This window comes from Mchenga conophoros, linkage group LG8, assembly GCF_057382185.1.
Source record: "Mchenga conophoros isolate Kocher_MC1m ecotype Shallow Benthic linkage group LG8, M_conophoros_male_GT1.1, whole genome shotgun sequence".
NCBI classification, from domain to species: domain Eukaryota; kingdom Metazoa; phylum Chordata; class Actinopteri; order Cichliformes; family Cichlidae; genus Mchenga; species Mchenga conophoros.
Window position 1 is genome coordinate 24,758,794 of NC_140533.1, and position 23,426 is coordinate 24,782,219.

Below are 23,426 nucleotides of genomic sequence, written 5' to 3' on the forward strand. Positions count from 1 at the left end.
GACTGCCTTTTACAGAATGTATGAAGCACAGCAACAGTTGACAGAAACCATAGATAAATACAAAGACTAGTATCAGAAGCAAATAGACTTTGAAGAATAAAGTAGGCCACTTATGCATTACACCTACAGGAGCTGCTCATGCCATGAAGCTTCTGGCATTCAGTTTTTGTGCTGCATTAATGCCAGAGGAGGTTTTGGAAGGCTGCAGTTGTGATGTCAGCAAAGCGTTGGCTCCACTCTGCTCAGATCAGCTGATCTGATCAGCAGGTTCATGTGCTTGTGGAGTTCCAAACACATGTTGCCAAGCAGGAAGTTGCAAAGAACCCTCTGGTTGAAAAACTATGCAACATCAACACTTACAACATGGTTGAAGGGTGTTTCTTTGCATCTCTTCTTTAGTTTTTACATTTTAAATTATTGGCTGTTTTAAGTGCTGATACCGAAACTTTAGCGGTATCAGCACTGGACAGTAAATAGTGACAGATGAAAATTATGCCTTTAAATTTTTTGTTTTTGTTTGACTAAGAGTTTACTGCATCATGTGTGGCAATTTGATGCAACAATTACTACAACATGGTTTTAATGCTTTTTTAAAGTCATTTCAGCATTGTTCAGTCTTCACTTTTTTAAACTGAGATATTACAAAGGTGTTAAAAGAATTCATTTTCATACCTGAAGTCTATTTCATGCAGATGAACATATTCCTGGTCTCACCATTTGAGCATGTGTTCTCTTAACCTTGAAAACAAAGTAATTTTAATTTAAGATTTACGTACCAAGTTTTCCTGGAGGCCAGTCAACATCGGTTTGCTCAGTTGCTATCATTAGATATGGTATGAAACTACAGTTTAATGATTTATCTCCTACTTAAAAACATAATCTTGATAAAAAAAAAACATAGGCCTACAGCTTTGAAAATATGTAGAGCTCCTCACTTGAGCCTAACATCTTGTAGGTGTGTTTGGGATGTTTGTTTGACATTAAGTTTTATTTCTTAAATCCAAACCATCAATACTGAGTACACATATCTGGATAAACAAATGCATCATAATTTTTCACTATCTCATCTCCTGCTTTATCATTTTACAGTTTGGTTCCAGGGATTAGCACCCTAACTTATAACTGAAAGGTCATCAACCTCATTGTGCTTCATGCTGGGAGTGATTTGCAGCAGCGGCAGCCGTGGAGATTAAAGCTGGGAATTCTCCAGTGTCACTGCGCAGCAGAGTGTGATTCACAGCGTAGACCCTTTGATCGGTGACAGTGCCAGGGAACGGGCAGCCAGGCGAAGATTGCGCTGATGGCACAAGGCCTAATCTCTAGATTATCCATCATGCTGCACCCAGCTAATTAAGAGATGTGTGTTGCAAGATCACATCACGCAGGCGCATTATTTAACTCTCCAAACTTTTCTTTAAATGGTCTGCTACGTAACAGCACCTTAGTCCTTCTCTTTGGCTAATTGGTTGTAATCAGAGAGCAGTGATGCATGTCAGCAAGTAATTTCGTGCTCATGCTGTCAAGTGAGAAAGTTTATGCACGCCGCCTCTTCATTAAAGTTCATTGATGACGTTTTGAAATATCACACATCATTCATGTGGTTCCTGGTAGGCATCAGGTTCAGCATCATGTTTCATGACCTCCTAGTAGTTTCCTATTACCATCTATCTACACCTTAACTATAAAGTAATTAAATATATTTACTCTCTCTCACACACACACAAACACACATGTATTTGCTACAGAATTAGATTTTATCTATCGTAGGTAGTGTGTGCAAAAAATGTAGCAATATTCAGCTAGTGGATTGGATTCCAAGCAGAGTGTCTCTCTGTGGAGTTGGACACACTGCAGCTCTACAATCTTGGAGTAATGATGGTGATCATAGTCCTTGTTCTACCCTGCAGCCTCAGTGAGCACAGCATAGCAGCACACGAATCCCATTCTCCACAGCAGATCTTGAGAACAGTAAAAATGGAGGATTAGAAGTCTGACTGATCACGGGACAAGATCGTTTCTGGAGAACCAGCTGAATTATGTGGGATTGAAGTGATTTATCTTGTACAGATACATTTAAATACCTGAAATTAGTGGCAAATATAGTTGGGCAGCTCTTACTGTACCTGGATTGTCCACCCAAATAATCTTTGTGTTGTAAAATCCTGCAAAATATTTTGTGATTATAATTTTTCTACTTTCCATACTACACTCGTAAATGCACCACACTGATTTAAATGTACTTTTCAGACATCGCAGGAATGAGATTTATTTTAATTAGAGATGGCACGATACCACTTTTTTATGTCCGATACCGATACCGATATCATAAATTTGGATATCTGCCGATACCGATATGAATCCGATATAGTGTTTTTTAATCAACAAAACTGTTTTTTAAATATCTTGCTGCATTTTGCAAGTCTGCAAGTTCATACTCAAGTTTAAAACAACAACTACACTAAAGCTATTCTGTTATACCTGTATACAAAAAAAATATTTCATAGTTCAGCAATACTGATCAATCTAATAAACTTAAACCTACACCATCCTCACTATTCTGGTATTTTAAAGAGTACTTAGCGTAAATATTAAGCAACCTAACTAATAGGGTTCCAACTCCCAGCAACAACAAAAAGAAATAAATAAAAAATAAGGAACCACCCCTCACGCGCCACCTCATGATGCTTAATCGACGTAATCAACCTTAATTTGATGCAGTGTGAAAAAAAATGCACAGAAATCAATTATTTTTCAAGAAATATTAAATAGATTCAACATCTTTCTTCAACAAAATTGCAGACTGCACAGATGGTACCTTCCCAAAGTAAAAAGTACTATAGCTTACTAGGGTATATATTAGACTTAATAGTCACTATATACAGTAATTGACTTCTATTCATTTTACATCAAATTAAAACTTTGGGTGTCAGATAATTATTTATTAAAAGCTCGACATTTTAAATGAGAATAAGAAAGAAAAGTATGTCTTTGTGCCCCCTTTTCCCTGTTCATGCCCTATCGGCCCCCCTGGCTAAACTTTGCTAGATCCGCCCCTGCACAGTTACCAGCGTCAGCTACGTAGAAAAAGATCCTGGTGTAGAAAGAAATATTAAATAAATTCTAACAACAGCTTATCAAGCTTAAACGTTCTGCTGTTGTTCAGCCGCTGGTTTCCTCTTTCTGGTGCAAAGTGGGCCAAAAACAAACAAGAGACACGGACTCGCGACAGAAAAGCCGATCAGCTGATCATTTAAGCAGTTTCACGATTGAAGTAGCAGCCGGAGAGCGAGAGGCAGTCGCTTGTTAAGCTTAACGTGGGAATGCTTTACAAACATTCAGAGATGGACTTACACACTTGCTTTACTTCTCTCGGGGATAACTTTGTCGGAGATGAAATGCCAGGTTGCTAGCGAAGCTCCACATGCTGTCCAGACCACCTACAGGTCCGGCATGCCACAGCTGCTCTATCACGTGATGCATACTGCTCTGACGTGCTAACGTTCTGAGGTGAGTTACGGCGTGTTGCAAGTTTTGCGAGGTGCTTTCGTGATATTTAATGGATCGGATTACATTTATTATTTTTCTCCGATATCCGATCCAGTAATTTAGGTCAGTATCGGACCGATACGTAATATCGGATTGGTCCATCTCTAATTTTAATACTATTTTATTGCCCACTAAAGAAGGGCCAGTCAATAGCTGGGTTGATTTGCCGCATAACAAGTACATTTCTGGCACTTTGACATCCTTTTAATCTTTCAATTAGTCCAGCGCAACATATCCACTTGGGTGGTGGAGTCCTTGTCCTGCAAACGTTTGTTTTGTTCATAAATGAGTGAAATCCATCACCACCTTTTGACAGCCGCATCTAGTTTGGTATTCAGGATCACATCTCTTTTAGTAATACACATTGTTTTTCTCTTTCTCTGCACAGACTCAGTGTGTTCTCAGCTGGAGGATAATCAAAGAGTCTGCGCCTGGTTGCTGCTGGGCCTGAAGATACACGCTTTGCACATTTATTTCATTATTTATTTATTTATTTTTTGCATACAATAAACAGTGAGCACAAGCAAGTCTCTGCTTGGACCCAGGTCTGTAGGTTAATCATGGGATCAGTCAAGCCCTTCCTACTCCTCCTGCTGCCCCTGATGTTTTTCAACCGACTATCACAGCTGTGGGCCTTTCCGTTCAGCCCATCCTTGGACCTGGATGTCACTGCGAGAACTACCGTCTTCTCAAAAGGTGAGGATCAAGCAGATTTTTTTAAATTAAAAGTCTTAAACTGTGATTAAAGCTCTGTACAGGGGGGTTAGTGGTAAAAAGGAGATAATTTTAATCTTCCAAAACAATTTTTTTTAATATTAGTTAAAGATTTAATCAGATTATCAGGAAATGGATGATCCTTTTTATCCTAATCTGATCATACATACAAATGTTAAAAAAATCGTTATTTACATTTGTATATGCTGGCCCGCAAATTTCCTTAAAGATCATAAAAAAAGCTCCAGAACATGGCGTGATTTTTATGTTTTTATCAAAATAATCCAATTAAGGTTGTTGTACAACAAGGGGTACATTGCAGACAAGGATTACAAACTAAAAGATGATTTAGCATCCTTAAATGGTTGGCCATAAATGGTTGGCCAAAATATAAACAAATACTGGCCAAAAAATATGGAGCTCAAGTTTTGCCCCCCAGCATAACTCCCTGAATAAACAGCAGCAGAAGACATCCTGTTCTCATCCCCGAAAGCATTATGGCTGTGTTGAGCTAGGGGAGCTATTCCACCTCCTATTAATCCCATTGTACAGCAGTTGGCTTCGGTCAGTCATGACCCAGCTCTAAGGCCAAACCAGAAATGGAAAGGCATGAGAGTTGGTGGCTAATATGAGCATTTACTGTAACCAGTAAAAAAGAAAATAAACAAGAAAGCAAATGAAATGTGAAGTATGTTCATCAGTGGTATGGTGAGGCTGCCAACTGTGGAGTAACATAATCTAGACCAGAGTGTACGATCACATAGATGAAGCTGAGATTTCAGCTGAAGGATTTTTATCCTAGACCAGGTGTGCCAAATCAGATTACTATGGTGTTGGCATGAGTAGTTCATGGACATCTGGGGAGACAGAGTTGTCATTCACATCTCTCCACAGATTACCTAAGACGGAGGCCATCACACATTTTGAGATGGTTCTCAATTTGTAGGACTGACCAAGATTTAATGCCTAAAAGAACAATTTACACTTGCTTTTAGGCGGAAAAAGCCACATACTATTTTTATTTTCGCAGTTACAATATTGATATTATCTTTAAACTGGCATAAAATAACACTTTGCAGCATGATTATCATCCAAAAAGAGACCAGATACACAAAAAGAAACACAAAAAAGTATGAACAGGGACAAACTCCATTAATACAGTGTATTTCCAGATGGATCCACAAACACATGTGCACAACCCAGCTAACAGATCGCTGTCCTTATTTGCTACTGCTCCGACTGCTTCCTCCCCTCCCTGTTACGGAAGTGGCACAGTTTTTGCAGTTGGCCCCAAAGACAGCTCCTTCATGCTCAGAGTTATTAATCGCCTCTCTCATGCCCTGTCCTAGATCACACAGCTCAGCAAACACTTCTAATGAAACAATAGACAAGAAGCCTCCATAAAAGAGGACCTGAGCACGTTAGACCTGATTACTGTCTGTGCAGAAAATACTGCTGAATAGGTGTGTTTTGGCACACAGTGGGTATTTACACACACCATCAGCACGTCTTCCTTACACCTCCACCTCTTACTTCCCACCAGCTCACCTTTACCCTCCCTCTCTCCTCACTTACTGCAGCAGAAGCCAGCTGCAGTGAGAAGGGAACTCCAGCACAGATAAACAGTAAGGGCTGGTGCTCTTACCTCCACTCCACCCCACTCCACTTTTCTCCTCTTCGGTCCTCTGAGGATGAGTATTATTAGCGGGCGGGTGGAGTTAACAGGGCCGGCTGTATTGCTAGCCGAGCTCTCTGGTGTCATAAGTGCTATTGAGAGTATTGCAGGGTGAGATGATATTTTGGAGATGGGAGGATGTGCTGCTTGATGTTCTGAATCACAATAACTTTGAGAGCGACTGTAACACAGCAGAAGCTGGTTGTGTATTTGTTCCCGGTTCTGTGGTGCATTTTCTTGATCCGAACTGAGTGGATGATTACTTTGTTTGCTGGAGAGAGAGGTCTAAGGTCTGAGCTTTGCTTCAAAGTGCACTGATTGGTTGAGAAAAGTACACTGAAGAACAATGAATAAAGAAACCGTTGTGGAGCTATTTACTGCAACTACTGGGAGGTGAAGCATTGACCAGACTACGAATATCTTTTGGTTATTTATCAAACAAATGAAAAGGGCTTGCTCTGTTGAGTGCTCATCAGACGGGAATGCATGCAAAATTAATTTAGCCACCATCTCTAAATAAAGGAGTCTCTGCAGCTGTATGTGTTTGTCCTTTCCTACTTCAGACTTAGCTGCTGTATTGCTGTGGAATTAAAGTTGCTTGGATGAACGATTTTTATGTTTGGCTAAAAGCTGTTAATAAGATGTGGATGAAGGCGTGCCTGGGTTGGTTTGGAGAGGACCACCACCTCTCACCATCATAATCTCCTTGCTGCTCCAATCTGTACATTTTATTTTAATCAATTTAGTCTTTTAAATTAGAGACTCGTGCTTTTTAAATTTCTAGTTTTGGTCTCCATTTTATGTTAAGAGCTGGGTTGTGAAACTATTTATCTAAACTATATACAAACCCAGTTCCCAAAAATTTGGGATGGTATGCCTGGTGCAGGTAAGACCCAAACACAGTGCTCGGAACGTAGGGAATAAAATAATAGGTGGTTTTATTAAACTGAAGTACAAAATAATACAAAAAACAATACTAGGAGACTCAAACCATTGACACAAGGATACCATATTGCAAGGGAGGACAGAAGGAAATGCAGACAATATATACACAAGCAGGATAACGAGGGAAGAGGCCACAGGTGGGAACACAGCTGACACTAATCCAGACAAATGAGACAAGGGAAGCAAAACTGAACAGAATACACACGAGACAGGAGATTCTCAAAGTAAAGCAGGAAGTAACACACACTGAGAAACAAACTAAGACACATGGGCTTGATACTGGGACAGAAACAGATATGGAGACGTGACCATACTGAAGAAATAACAAAATGCAGAGATGAGACTAGGACAGACATGAACCAGAAATCCAGAACTATAAATACAAACTCAGCGGCACCTGAAAATAATATGTTCAGACACTAGAACATAATTAACTTATGCTTTCAAAGAAGTAAATGACAAATCCAAAGGAACACTCAAACACTGGGTCAAAGACCCAGGATAATGACAACTTTTGAGAATTACTGCCTCTCTGTCCCTCTTTTGTCGTCCCTGGCCCAACTTTTTTGAGAACTAGTAAAATGCTTCAGTTTAAACTTTTGATATTTTATTGTGAATAAAATTAGATTTTTAAATCATTGCATCGTGCTTCTATTAACACATCTCCCCTGATGATTAGAAAATGGCATTTTTGGAATTAGGGCAGCATGGTGGTGCAGTGGTTAGCACTGTTGAATCATAGCAAGAAGGTCCTGAGTTTGCTTCCAACATCTGTCTGGGCTTTTTCTGTATGGAGTTTGCATGTTCTCCCTGTGTTTGTGTGGGTTCTCTCTGGGTACTCCGGCTTCCTCCCACATTTCAGAGACATGCAGTTAGTGGGGTTAGGTTAATTGATGATTCTAAATTGCCCATAGGTGTGAATTTGAGTGCAAGTGGTTGTCTCTCTACATGTGATAGACTGGGATAGGCTCCAGCACCACCAGCACCTGCTTATCCAATTCCATGACCCTGAATTGGATAAGCAGAAGAGAATGGGTGGATGAATTTTTGGAATTGGGTGTATAATTAAGCTATTATTGCAACTCATGGAGTACAGGTCTGTTGGTGAATATTTGCTGGTTTTGAAAAGCAGCAAATCAAACCTGGAGGCACCGTAGAAGCTGAAAATAATGTCAGTCTCTGACTTTCCACTGCAGAATGCAGTGTTATATTTGTTCTTCAGGCTCACTATTATCTCCTCATGCTGGGCAGGTACTGCCTGTATCTTCCTGCTATGTGCAAGGTGTCCTGTGGCTTTGGTGACTTTTTTATGTTTTGACACTACAAACTATCTTGTTAGGTTTGGAAAAAGAGTGGTTTGGTGTAGCATAATTGAAAAGTGACAAGTTGGAAGTGATCCCTCACTAATGCTGTAACCTGCCTAAGGACACCTTCTGCTTAAGTCATGAAAACAACATTAACTGAGGCCAAGAGAACAAGCTCACCCCAGGCTCACCTACAGAGTCTTCTGTTTAGTGAAGCACAAACACAGCTGCAAACAGCAGTTGTTCCCATCAGGCACATTTTGACCAGGTTCTGTAAATGCACAGTGGAAGAACTTATCTGTGTTCTGTCCTCACAGTGGTCAAGTTTGTGACAATTCATTTACACATCTCTGACTGTGCCTAGGATTATAAATCATACATACTCTTCTTACTGCGGGCACTTTTCTATGCTGTAGCCTGAGCCCGTCTGTCATTACAGATTTTCTTTTTCTCCTTGCCCTCACAGAAAGTTGTCCTTGACCCAGTTTCTAATCATCAGGGAAGGCGTGTGAGTACATGTGAGAGTGCAGAACGTGCACGTGTGTCAGCATGCGTTTCATCACTCTTAGGGCATGCCCTGCGAATGTGTGCTGCATATTTGTGTGTGTCATGTAGCGGGAAGCTTATTAAGTGCCATGTAAAAATCCTGCATACATGCATCTCCTGTCACTTTCCTCACTGAGACATGTCAGCGGGGAGGACGGGGGAAGGGAAGTTTCTTCTCCTTTTGATGATATGTGGGTGTCACTATCTGTGGGAGGATTGATATTATTTTTCTTTGCTGGCGCTCATTAATTTACAGTATGCTTTACTGGTTTGCTGCATGAGTGGGAGGAGAAGGACATGATGTATCACAGAGAGAGCGCTTGGATATGTATATAAGAGAGAAAATGACAGAAGAGGTCTTTATGCTCTCTTGGTGAGAACAGGTACATCGAAAAGGCCACCAAAGGCAAACAAGCAAAGAAATAATTCTGATACATGATTTTTTTTTATCCAATACTGAGATGAATCTATAAATACTATTTAATACTTAATTCATTTCTTGATGTTAAAATGGCCCCACTATTTTCATCCACTATTTAAATAGTGGATGCTCGTATTAAACATGGCCAGGGTTTCAAATAAGGAGGTTCCTTGATTTCTGACAGTTTTTTTCACTCTTGGCTCCCATCATAATGAGAGGGGATATCCCTAACATGGTCATCTAAATCTCTGGCTGCGAGCATGGAAGCCCCATCTGTTGTTCAGACCTTGTGGTTTTGAGGAGCAGTAAATCAGAAGAAAGTTGTCTGATAGGCAGACAAGATAAAACTTGTTTCAGAGGATGCCTTGGCAACAAGACTCTGTATAAAATAGATAAAGATTATTTAGAATTCTACTGCTCTAGTAGAGTCCAGAAATAAAAAAATAAAAAAAAAAGACAAATATTGGTCTTATTTTAAAACAAAAGAGTTAATGTTATGTTGAAGGAGGTTTTTTTTAAAGTGAGTTTTTTAAACCCTGAGAGTATAACCCAGCTTTCTTTTCAACTTTGGATCTTTTTAGATCTTTCATTTCTTTGTTTTTGTGCATTTATCTTACTTTTATCAACCTTTATCATGCAGACTATTTAAAATATGCCTGTGCTGAACACACCATCTGCGGCTTGCAGCTTGTCTCTTGGAGTAACAAAGAAAACTGATCTGCCTGAGGAACAGAGAGGACTACTGCTAGCCAAACCAGGCATTCTTAACTCTTAATTTCTCTGTAGTTGGTTGCTTTATTAAAATACTAAGATCCATCGACTGTTTTTCTGCAGTGCTGTTCTACTCCATTTCAGCAATTAAAGCACTTTTTTACTCCAAGCCTCATTAACCTAAGCACTTTTTATATGCCCTCATTTGCTTGGATAAATGCATCATGTATCAGGGTTCAGTATATTGCCCAAGGGTAGTTTGACCCAGACTCAGGGAGCCAGGGATTAAACCATTATCTTCCAATTAGTACACAACCTTATCTGTCACCTGAACCACAGCCATACAACTAAAAGACAAGTTAGTTTATAGTTATTAAAGATGCCATCCCAAAAAGAAATGTTACGTTTGGTGGCAATATGTTTGCACACAGTTTATGATAACCAAGAGCTAGTCACTGATGTGCTGTTAGAAAGGTGTCAGAAACTTGATGATATTTCCCTGTGTGGACAGCAACTGAAAACCACCAAATATGTGAAAGCTCACGCACAGTAACATACAGATCAAGTGTGAGGATGAGGTTGATAGTGAAGAGTGAAGAACTGGCACAGGGACAGAGGCTCCTTCAATTATAGTTCGATTTTGAGCTATGTTAGGCAGTGGTCTTTAGTGGGAGTTGCTGATAAATCCATTGTCCCTGCTCAGCACCACACAGCAGACAGATGAGGTTGCTGCTGATTTGATGAGTTCCTTTATCAGTTTGTCGAGACGAAACATAGCTAAAAGCTCTTCTAAAAGAGACTAAAAGTAAACAGAGACTAGACTAGCTTTTCTAACCAGACAGCTTTCTTCTGGCTAATCAAACTAGCTGCCATATGAATATTTCTAAATAGTTATTTTGACCATGATGCATGTGATTGACTTAATAAAACATCACTGTAGCGGAAAATAGAAATGGTATTGGAGCTTTTCCATTTAAAAGAAAGCAAAAATACTGAATGCATTAAGCATTAGAAATCCACCGTTGTAACCTTTATGGGCAGGTTTGACAACTAAACATAGATTGTTTTTGTGGGCCACAGTGCATTTTTCCACTCCTAGAAGTGAGATTAATGCTTGACTGTGTCCTGAACTCAATTGTTTGCCCATGGGGCTTGTGCTTTGGCATTTCCTACCTCTGCCACCAGACCTGAAGTAATGCCGTTCTGAAATATTGATGCACTGTAAGTTACTATGTTGAGAGCTGGGATGTAACAAGAGGTCTTGGTAGTAAGGTTCCTTATAGATTGCACCATTATTGTGATATTGGCAGTAAGAAAGCCTGCCAGCTTGACGCTTCTGTGTAGATGAATTGTTTTGCATCCAGTATGGTAATTACACCACTAATGATCATCAATTTACTGCTCAACAAAGTCTGTTAATATCTTAGTCTAACCAGCTGCATCTTGTGCATAACAGTGATGATTTACAAACTGTATCAGCGAGACCAAGACTGCTCAAACTAAAGAGGTTTAATCTCTGCTGTTATTTTCTGTTACCTTTTTTTTGGGGGGGGGGGGGGGGGGGGGGTGTTCTCAGTTGAGACATTTTATGCCTTAGACCCTTTAAATCCCTGAAGCTTACATGGTGCTTTGATCCTCTTCTCCTCTGATAGTGTTGGTGTCTGATTCAGACACGGCCTTATTAGTAATTCAGTGATGGCCGATGTGCCAGTCCTGCAATGACACTGCCACCATTTGAGTGGGGTTATGTTTTTCCATCTTATCTAAGATGAAAGTCTTGGCTTTCCTTCATCTTATTCTGCAGTCTCCCTGGTTGGACAAAGTCTTATGAAAGTTTTGGCTCTGACACAAGCTTTAAAGACAAGGTATTGTATTTGTGTCATTATTAATAGTGGGGTAAACATACCACTGCCACTTTGATGTGCAAAATAAGCATGCACATCAGATCGGGACAGGCCTATTTTTCTTCATATTATAAAACTTCTTAAAACTTGGTCGATTTTTGTAAATTTCTAGCCAGCATGAAATCACCTATTTTGAAGCCTCACTGGTAGCATTTTGGCCACAACCATGTTGTTTTTTGAAGAAAAAGAAGTGACCACATTTGGAAAAAATGTTGGAGTGCTACAATTTACTTGGTAAGCAAGCTGCATAAATAAACTATATGCATACTGTGCACAGACAGATACCTGCTAACTGGTGCAGATAAAAAGTACTTTATTTCACTCAACAAAAGTGAACCACAAATGGATTGTCTTGGATAGTCTGCACAACACAGAAAGCCATATTAGCCAGATAGTTTACTAAAAAATGCTTACTAAAGAACAGTTTTTGGCTATGACAGCTATAGTATTCATGTGTAAGCACACTTGTCAATCAAAATGGCCATGTTCCTAATTTTAAGCCTCACTAGTATTCAAACAAATGATTTATAAGGAAAGACCCAGTCAGACGTCTTAATGCATTCTCAATCATCCAGGTAAGTAAATCTTCAAAAGTTGATTCTGTTCATCTGGACTGAAAACCAGTCAGAGTTTTTATGAAGGGAGAAACCTATAGAGACCATACAAGGTTTCAAATATGCCTCTTAGTGTTCTAAAATTGGGCATTTTTAAAGGGGGGGTCTATGGCGATTGACTTGCTTTTTGAACCAACCTCAAGTGGCCACTAGAGGAAATCTAAGGAGCTTGGGAAGAAAAGCATCTGGACTTCTTTAAGTTGCTTGAAGACATTGCACCTTTAACTACTTTTGGACAGAGAAAACAGATGGTTTGAAAGAGGAGTGAAAGAAGCGATCTATGTCCGCTGCGAACAGCCATCCTTGAACAGAGACGGTGGCTTACGACACCAACTGTCTGCCATCTATAATCCAGTTTTGAGATCCTTTCCCAGACGCCTTAACGCCCACTCACATCCTGGGCCATTTGACCTCAGTAAATCACATGATAGGGTGTGGCTAGGTTTCACCCGAAACCTTGGCTGATTGTGACCTACACCCGTTTTCATACCTTGGCTCGTGTGATTAGGTAGAGGATCATCAGGGAGTTCATGACCCTCTTGGGGGACACTCCCCTAGGACTTAAATCTTGGCCTCTCCACCATTTGACCTTAGAACTGAAGAAGCTTCTTGGATGAGAGGTGAAACGTCTTCAAGCAACTTAAAGAAGTTCAGAAGCTTTTCTTTCCAAGCTGACTACAATGACCTGGATGACTGAGAACCTTCACAGACACTAGAGGAAATGCAGTTTTTGTTTCTTATGCCTAATCTTCACTTTACAGTCTTGGATTGCACATAAATAATAGTTATTACAGCATGAATTACACTTTGTCCTATGGATTTTCTTATTCACATAATAGTTTGCTCTGACAAGTAATTACCATCATAAACAATATTGTTATTACTAAAACATAAACAAATTTGATTTGACATGCGTAAGTGGAAACCTGTCAACATACTGACAGAATCCATTGGCTGGAGTGTGATGTGCCACAATTTAATGAGCAGCTGTGTTTAAAAAAAATACTAATTTTCCTGCACTTCACAATTCACACTACCCATATGGTGTAGAAAAAACACCAGATGGAGAGAGTACTGTGAACTGGATCTTCCTCCTGTAAGGAATTGGTCCCAATAAAAGCTGCTGACAGTGAACAGTGTGGATTATTCAGCATATCAAGGACAGCTCGTCACAGTGACAGACACTTGTAAAGATAAATTGCTGCTGCATATTTTGCTTCTTTTTGTATGAAGCTCCACTGACCTTTTATTCAGCTGAAGGCAAAGGCAATTGTGAAGAATCTGAGAGATTTGTACTTCAAATCTTAGTCAATTAAAAATAAAATGGCTAAATACCACTAGAAAACCATGAGAGAAAATAAACCTGGGCATACTGACCCTTTGAAAGTGTGCACATCTGTTATCTTTTATTTTTCTGTTAATTCTCTGTCAGTGTTTAGAAGTCAGAATTATGACCAGGGACATCATGAACCATGTCCAACTTGTTTTTGCGGTAAGAAACTGCAGGTGCAGTACTAAATTTTACAGATGCATGTGCACATCTTGTAGCTGTGCACTTGAACCTGAGGGCAGTGTCGGGTGCTCTTTTTTATTTTGTTTATAGTTTGCTCTGTTTCTGTTTTTCTTTAGCTGCCACATAGTAAAAAAGAGTGTTAAAAACAATGAAAACTGCCCACTGCAGCCATTGTTTGTGCTTCCCATTCATGCTTTTTTTTTAAAGCAAGCTCCGCTGTTGTTTTCTTAATCTTTTAACCAACTTTTTAGCCATTCTGAAACTGCACAAGTGGACAAAAACACAAGATAATAAATCATGTGACATGACCTCACCCACTGATTTGGGACTTCTTATTTTTAAGCTTTAGTGTTCAGAAGTTACGGATGAAAGAAGAGTGCTCACTTATATTAGCATCAATACATTCATACAGGTGTGATCCACAGACACACATACCAGCTAATTAGTATTAAGTAACAGACTTTAGAAATATAATAATTTCTCTTCTTCTTGGATTTTTTGAGCCACACAGTACAGACCGTTATCCTGGTAGCTGAGTTATTACTATCAGAAGAGGAAAATAACATGCTTTTAAGTGGTTTTGAACATTTTGACCTTGTATGGAGATAGAGCCCCTTTTGAAACATGTATCATATGGCATCTAGAGGCCCTGTAGGTACTGTCACATCTGTGCTGACTTCATTTTTAAGCTTTAGGGGTTGCCCTTTGGTAGCAACAAGTGTTCAACTTTGCAAAATGGTCTGTGTCCATCCGTGAATGTCTGATCTTTTGCTAATCCTTGTCTGACCTTTTCTAAACATAACCAAGTGGCCTTGTTACAAGTGACAGCTAAGAATGAAAAAGAAAATAAAAACTGAAAATAAGTGGTCAGCTAAGTCTCGAAAAATTTTCTTAAGCACAAGATCTCCTGGATGTCCAGTCTCCTGGATAAAAGTCATGTGTCCAACCCATGCATCTACCACAAACTACTTCCTGCATCAACTTTGTCGGTCAAATCCCTGAAGGCAAACTTCTTCCATGAGAGAAGTAGAAACAAAAAGGTGTCAACAAGCATGTTATAAACAAGTCGATCGTTTCTGAGTAAACTGAAAATTATGTCGGTAAAGCAACAGTGTCAACTACTAGCAGATGGTTGGAACAAAAAAATAAAAAATACCACCCCCATCTCACCAAGAAATAACAGGCTGAATGGGTAAAATATTATCTTGATTCGATGGTATTGTATATTCTGCAGTTTACAGACCTGCTAATTGTCTTTTAAACTAAATAAACACTTTAAAATTGCATATTTCAGTTTGTGCACAGCTTCTGTATTTGCCTGTAATAATTTCCTATGGTAAACATCATAATATAGAAAATAATGGAGTCAGCAGATGACACGCCGACATACTTCACTTTTTGTTTTTTTAACCTTTGCCTTTATTCTTGCACAAGGTCTTCTGTGCATAATTGCTTACATAACACACAGTCATGTAGCTGACTCTTGACCGTGGTAAAGAAGTAAAGAGTTGCTTATATAATGTGGATAGAGTTGAAAGAAACTGACACTGCTGACAGTGTCCAAAGAAATCAAGTCAGGCTTTCCTTCAAGCCTTTGTTCCCAAATTTTCTGTGAGCACGTGTGCGTTTTTGTTTGTCACATGCTCGCCACAGTGGGTGCAGCGATCGGTGAGTCACAGAGGAAGTCACACACTCAGACTGTGACAGACACGCATACAAACATACAGTGGATTTACTATCATCCAGGACCCCACATGGTGGATTACAAGTGTGTCTGCGCACAATCTGGCTACGCCACCTGTGACGGCTCAACTGCCGAAAACGCGCTCATTCTGGCAAACACACAACGCACACTCCTCAGATCTTCTGAGTCACTGATAGAGTTGTCTTTACTCTTTTTCAGGAGGCAGATGATGTGTGAAATAAGCGTGAAGAGTATGTGTGTGTTTGTGTAACCACTGACAGATGTTTCTGAGGAGCATTTTGACCTCTTCCCCTCATCAAACCTGTGTACTCTGAAGAGTCAGAAGAACTGATGTGCAAACACACACACACTCAAACACAGTAAATGAACAGTAAATAGAAACCAGCCAGCAGGCTAAGAGGTTTCTGGCACACCTCAGTGCTCTGTTGAATTTCCCCATTGATTTTGCAGCAAAGCACGAGGTACATTGTGTGTCTCTCTGTATGTGTGTGTGTGTTTCTCTGTGTGTGTCTACGGATATAAAATAATGGCCAGCTTCATGGAACAGCAGGTTGACATCTGTGTGTGTTGCTAAATAGATATTCATAGCAATCCTCTTAGTGATAATGATTTTTTGATTTTTATTTTTCAATATCGAAAACTACATTAATCTATATTTCTACATTGAGAACAAATCAAATGTAATATAGAATATGTTGCTTCTTCTAAGGAGTGCTTTTGGGAGGCAGAAAATTTAACTAAAATTAAAAATATGCACATTTTGATACCAGATGGTGTTCCTGAAGGAACAAACAAGGAATTTGTGACTCCTCATGCAATCAAGCTGGGGATATTTTTTCTTGTTAGTTGAATGTGTAAACTAATATACACTAGAACCACTAAGAAAATATTTTCATGAAACCAGTATGAGATGATTTGAGTTTTGTGGTATGACAGATTATCCTGTTGGAAGCAGTGATCAGAAGATGAGTAAACTAGGCATAAAGAAGTGGACTTGCTTCACATGTTGTGCGTTCACAGATGCTCTTCTGCTTACCTGGTTCTAATGAGTGGTTACAGCATTTGAGTTACTGTTGCCTTCCTATCAGCTCAATGACATCCATTCTCCTCTGACAACTGGCATCAGTAAGACATTTTTCTGCAGAGAGCTGACACTTACTGGATACTTTCTCTTTTTTGGACTATGCTCTGTAAGCCCTAGAGATGGAGGAAAATCCCAATAGATCAGCAGTTTCTGTAATACTCAGGCCAGCCTGTCTGACACCAGCAACAATACCGCAATCAAAATTGTCTTTATTTCCTATTCTGATGCTCAGCTTGAACTTAAGCAGGTTATCTTAACCATGTCTTATTAATTCCACAAGCCACTGTGGCCCACCCATTCATCTATCCATCCATCCATCCATTCGCTTCCGCTTATCCTTTTCAGGGTCGCGGGGGGCGCTGGAGCCTATCCCAGCTGTCATAGGGCGAGAGGCGGGGTACACCCTGGACAGGTCGCCAGTCTGTCGCAGGGCCAACACACAGGGACAAACAACCATTCGCTCTCACACTCATTCGGACATTCACACCTAGTGACAATTTGTATTATCCAATTAACCTACCCCCACAAGCTGCATGTCTTTGGACGGTGGGAGGAAGCCGGAGTACCTGGAGGGAACCCACGCAAACACGGGGAGAACATGCAAACTCCACACAGAAAGACCTGATGGTGGAATTGAACTCAGGACCTTCTTGCTGTGCGGCAACAGTGCTAACCACCGTGCCACCGCGCTGCCCCCCCACCCATTCAATTCAATTCAATTCAATTCAATTCAATTTTATTGATATAGCGCCAAATCACAACAACAGTCGCCTCAAGGCACTTTATATTCTACAGTAGATCATATAATAATAGATTCAGAGAAAACCCAACAGTCATATAACCCCCTATGAGCAAGCACTTTGGCGACAGTGGGAAGGAAAAACTTCCTTTTAACAGGAAGAAACCTCCGGCAGAACCAGGCTCAGGGAGGGGCGGCCATCTGCTGCGACCAGTTGGGGTGAGAGAAGGAAGACAGGATAAAGACATGCTGTGGAAGAGAGACAGAGATTAATAACAGGTATGATTCAGTGCAGAGAGGTCTATTAACACATAGTGAGTGAGAAAGGTAACTGGAAAGGAAAAACTCAATGCATCATGGGAGTCCCCCGGCAGCCTACGTCTGTTGCAGAATAACTAAGGGAGGATTCAGAGTCACCTGGTCCAGCCCTACCTATATGCTTTAGCAAAAAGGAAAGTTTTAAGCCTAATCTTGAAAGTAGAGATAGTGTCTGTCTCCCGAATCCAAACTGGAAGCTGGTTCAACAGAAGAGGGGCCTGAAAACTGTGGACCCATGGCTGGGTCCCAAGCCCAGATTAATGGGGAGGGTTGTGTCATGGAGGGTGTCCTGCTCAAAAGAACTTGGCCAAATCAAACATGACAGGGTGAGAAAGAAGCAGATGATTTGCTGTGCCAACCCCCAAAGGCAGTAGCTGAAAGAAGAACAAGAAGTCTGCATGCCTAATTGCAAAGAGTTCCTGCCATGAGAAATTTTTGTTAGAAGTCAGTTGAACAAACCTAATGAAATGGCCAGTTAGTGTGTGTACTGTTACAATGGTGGATGCGCATAGTAAACACTTTAACTTTCAATAATTGCAATAAGTGTACGTACAAGTTACCACTGTGAGCAAAGAGGTCCCAACTCTTGTCTTGGGAAAGTATTTTGCTACTCTTGGGTCTGAATGATGTCAGTGGACGTAAGTGGTTAGATATCCCTAATATGGTCAATTGAGAGACATGCTTAGGCTTTGACTAAAGCCCAGCTCACCTGGTGCTCAAATTTTGTTTGCTAGAATAAATCTAGCTTAAGAAGCTCAAACAGTAGATAAACTGAGGAGCTACATCAAGGGTCAGTATAGGGTTTAGAGCACTCCTGTAATTGCTGCCAATTGATTTTTCATTTCTGTGATTCAGACTAAAGAAAAAGTTTCTCTTTCATACCTCGGACTCAAGATCAAGTGGTATGAAATAGCAACCGCTCGCGTCATACCAGATCTGAGACCAAGATCACTCTACCTCTGCTGCCTTGAGCCCAGGGACATTTTGTGTCACCACAGTCCTTCTCATCAGCCCTGTGCTTGTTATATCATACAGTCACTATTTTTATAAGATAGAAACCAAGGCTTTTGCTTACTTGGATGAGTCACGAGTAGCGGGCTCTTTACATTGCCTTGGGTTGAGATTTTGTGTTTGCATAACTCTTACTTTAAAAATGATCTCGGAGAGTACGCAGTGTTCTCGTGAGGAGGAAATTGTTAATGTCATGCATTTTTTAATGCGCGTGACTGTGTTTCTTTCTTTATCACACTTTCTTCTTGAATGTATCTCATGTATGAGTTTGTTTTCTGATGTTCCCAATTTCTTTTAGATTATATTTAGATTATTTGCATGTGCAGTGGAGTGTACACCCTACTGGGTGAATCCTGGCCCTTCCTACCAAAGTGCCCTCATCTACCCTTCAGATGAATCCCCTCCTGGCGTGTCCTGACCTTTGCCTGTGTTGGATGACATGCTCATTGCTCACTCAAATCTAAAGTTGACAGGCTGAAAAAAGATTAAAAAAAAAAAAGAGGTACACAGTCACGTGGCTTTCATTGATAGCTACAGTAGCTTTGCAATAGTTGCTGATAAAGTTCGTGGAAAGTTGAGTTCATGGAAATGAACTCTGGAAACAAAAAACGGATCATTCTCAATTTATTAAAACTTTTAGTTACTGCTCTTGCCCTCATAGCAGTCACTAAAAACAGGTTTGAGGGTGCAGGAAATGAAAGCAGGAATGCGATCACTTAAATCTTACATAAACTATGAGGCAGTCCAATTACTGGAACGAAATGATCAAATTTCAGCTGTTTTCAGCACCTATCATAATTAACATACTTGTTTAGCTCTCCCGTTTAGTGAGAGATAAAAAAAGAGGTTGGAAGATCTGACTACGATTTTGAGTTATTTACACAGAGAAAAACAAAGAATATGTTTTTTTAAGTTAGTATGTAAGCAGGTAATAAAGCATCAAAAAGCCTTTAACGGTAAAAGCTCATACAAGAATTATCAAAATGAAAAAAGTAAAAAAGCATTGAATTTCAAAGAATCTTCCCTGGTTGTAACACTTAAAAACTGAACTGTAAAGTCTCATTAAAACTGCATGTGTGGGAGGACTTTTGAAAAGTAAAATCCTCTCATTCTGAAAATGTGCACGGCACAAAAACAGAGCTGTGCCTGGAGTCCAGTTAATGTTAAAAGATTGAGTGCATCTTATTAGTTCTCTGTCCCACCTAGGAAATTACACTTTATATATTCCACAAAATACTAAATTGCTCACACTGCACAGACATCTTTTATACACTACATAAAACAATGCAAACCGACAAAGTGCAATCTTGATTTCAAAACTGCTGACAAAAAAATGCTGAATAATCCCCTGCAGGGGTGCTCCTGAGGTTGATGTGCTAAGTGTGATGAGTAATTTAGGTAATGTGATTTAGGTAAAGTTTGAATATTTAAATATTTAAGGTAGCTGTCATACAAACTATGTATTATGGCTACTCATTTATGTAAGTCTTAAGGCGCTAGTGCAGCAACAAATGTCAGCTGCTCTCGTTAAACTGAGAAGGGTACATTTATAGTACAAAATCAGCTTGTCTTCTCCACCATGGAATCAAAGATTTTATTGCCCTTGATTAGTTTTATTGCAGCTTGCTCAGAAGTCACCTGGATAATTGATGCCTTTCAGATTACCTTTTAAGGTCATTGCACATTTCTTTGCAGCTGCATTCCAGGCTCTGGTTGCCTAGTTACCCATCCAATGTATTTACTCCCAGTCCATATGTCAAGTGCTAGCTGTTTCAGCCGTTCACCTGGAAGCTGAGAAATGCTCGGGCCCACTTTTGCTGCTTGTAGTTATTTGACTGTAGTCGCTTTAAGTTGCACTTTCTATGGTCTCACCATGTTGCTTCCAGTGTGGATGCACTTTTAAGAGAGATGCTCAAAGTCTAAACAAGACCATGAACTCTATAAAACTTTCTTACACTCCAACATACTCCAACACTCCTTGTCAGTGTCTTAACATAGACATTAAAAACAGTCTTCTACTACCTCACAGAAAATTAGAAATATTCACTATTACTGGAAGAGCAGTGGCTACAGAGAATTACAGTTTTTTAATTTATAAATTTATGCTTAAAATAAATATTTTAAAAGTAAATTTGGTCTTTTTTTAAACATAACTTTAAAAAAAAGGAAGAATGAATGCTTTAAAACTTTTTTTAAAGGATTTCCTCTACCAGGAGCTGTGTGTGCATCATCAATCTTCTCAGCCTCCATGCGTATAATCAGCCTGACAGCCATAACGGAGCTGGTATGATAAAAACCTAATTATTGACCAGTAAGAGCATCCCTGTGGTTGTCTGACTGTCAGTTAAAAAAAAAAGAAGAAAAAGGCTGATAAGAAGGAAGGTTGTGCAGAAAGAGAAGATGCTGTCTGACTCAGTCTCTGGTTTTCCAGGAAGTCGATAGGTTCCTGCAGAGCTGCTGTCATCGCCCAGTGTGTCCATGTGATGGTTAGGCAAGCAGACAGTTGTGTGGGGAAGAAATTGCCTTCCATGTGATGGTTGGGAAACTCAAACCAGTTTTCATCATGTTGTATTATGCAAGATCAAACACGCTGGAAAACTCGCTGTCATCCTCATTATCATCATGGTTATTGTAAATTAGGGAAGTAAAAGCATTACTAATACTGTAGTGTGATACAGTGGAGATGAGTCACAGCCTGGGAGAGTATATGTACTGGAGTCCATGTTTATGCATGACATAAACATGGACTTCAGTTTCAGCTGGGACAGTTTTTTTTAACTGCTCTGACAGTTCTTGAGTTCTTGACAAAGTTGAACCTACCCGTCAACAAAAACTTGCCATTTTTGTCTCAGAGTGTTTGTACCTGTAGGATCTCACTGATATGTTTATTAACATCTTAAAAACTGCTTACATAGGTAGATTTTCCATTGACAAATACAGGAACATTTCTGTGGATTGTCTTATGTTGGCTAACCTGCTTGGCTAGCAAAATGCATGTGTAATTCACTTTTAGAGTCGTGCATTTTCTTTAGTGATTTTTTCCCCATGCGTAAATGGACTGATTCATATAAATCGTTTCTCTACTCTACTTTATACAACAGATTGTTACTCTGTGATTTCCTGTTTTATTTTGATAGCTGGTTGTCTTCTTTCTTGTCCTATGGCCTTCCTCAGCAGCAGTGAACCGTTTCCATCTTCTGTCTTGTGTTTGGTTTGACTTAATTGTTTTCACGTTGTCTTCTGGGCAAATATGTTTTGCAAGTTTTAAGCTGTACCTAACTAAAACCACTGAATGAAGAACAAACTGTGGATTGCACTGTCATGGAAATGGGACTGTATTAATCTAGTGACGCAGAAATGTTAATAAACCTCATCTGCTGCTAAGTCACTTTTACACTGCTGGAACTGCAGCTGCTTAAACACAGAGCACACACCAAGACAAACACCTGTTTAATCAATAAAATTAATTTCACTTTGATCTGCTGACAAAATAAATCGATTTCCAAGTCTCTTTTACTGGACAGTAACATTTAATGTTTAAGTGTATCCAATTTAAAGTCTAATCTTTAAGTTGGATACAGTCAGATATTAAATGTTACTCTTTAATAAAGGAGACTTGCAGAACTAAATTTCAGAGCCTTAATCTGCAGCCGCCCTCATCTAAGAAATAAACAGTAGCATTGAGAGCTCACTGAGTCTTTAGCAGAAGGCCCTGCTTGATGGATTATAGCTCCATTTGGTCACAGGGGAGCTGGAGCCTATCCCAGTTGTCTTAGGGTGAGAGGCAGGGTACACCCTGGACCGGTCACCAGTCTGTCGCAGGGCTAAGACATAGAGACAGGCAACCATTCACACTCACATTCACACCTATGGGCAATTTAGAGTTACCAGTTAACCTAACCTCACTAACTGCACATCTTTGGACTGTGGGAGGAAGCCGGAGTACCCAGAGAGAAGCCATGCAAACATGGGGAGAACATTCAAACTCCACAGAGAAAGACCCTGGGCTGATGGTGAAATTGAACTCAGCACTTCTTGTTGTGAGGCAACAGTGATACCAGTCATCTCAAATGGGGTTTTAGGGCTTTGTCAAGCCAGCTAATGCAAAAAAGCTGGCTATGTTGAACTTAGTTTGTAGTATACCTCTTTGAAAACTGGTTTTTCTTTACTCTGATGATAGTTACTCTGAGTTTACATTTGGGTTCTTGAGCTGCAAATCCTGCAGAGTTGTCATGAATAGAGAGATTACTACTACAGTACTACTAAAAAAAATACTTTATTTGTAACAGGCTGTAAACAGGTTTGTTTTTCCTACATTTTAAGTTGGACATTTTATCATGGAAATCTGTAAAATGTTAAATGCCGGCACTGTTTTGTGTTCAAAGCTATAACGTTAAAGGGATTATCATTCAGCCTCTGAAAATAATGATGCAATTTATATCCTTTTTAGTTATACGCTCATATTGAATCAGTTCTTGTTGATTTAAATGACATGATTTGACAATTTATCACAGTCAGGCATTTTATGACGTATAATTGCATCATATTAACCTAATTTGATGTTGAAGTGACTATGAACTGATACTGACCCTGAACTACTTGAATATATAACATTTATGAACCGTGGTATATAAGATAATATAATACTTAAGCTTCCATTGCCTGCTAATCATCTA

General features: G+C 39.7%; 1 protein-coding gene across 1 annotated transcript in view; it reads left to right on the top strand.

The window, feature by feature from the left end:
* Positions 1-23,426, top strand: part of sema4gb (sema domain, immunoglobulin domain (Ig), transmembrane domain (TM) and short cytoplasmic domain, (semaphorin) 4Gb) — a 55,856-nt gene that overhangs the window by 4,199 nt on the left and 28,231 nt on the right. Inside the window, exon 2 of the mRNA XM_085285166.1 lies at positions 3,935-4,242. Within this exon, the coding sequence (XP_085141292.1) occupies positions 4,107-4,242 (136 nt within the window). The 5' untranslated portion in view covers positions 3,935-4,106. The remainder of the gene's footprint in view (positions 1-3,934; positions 4,243-23,426) is intronic.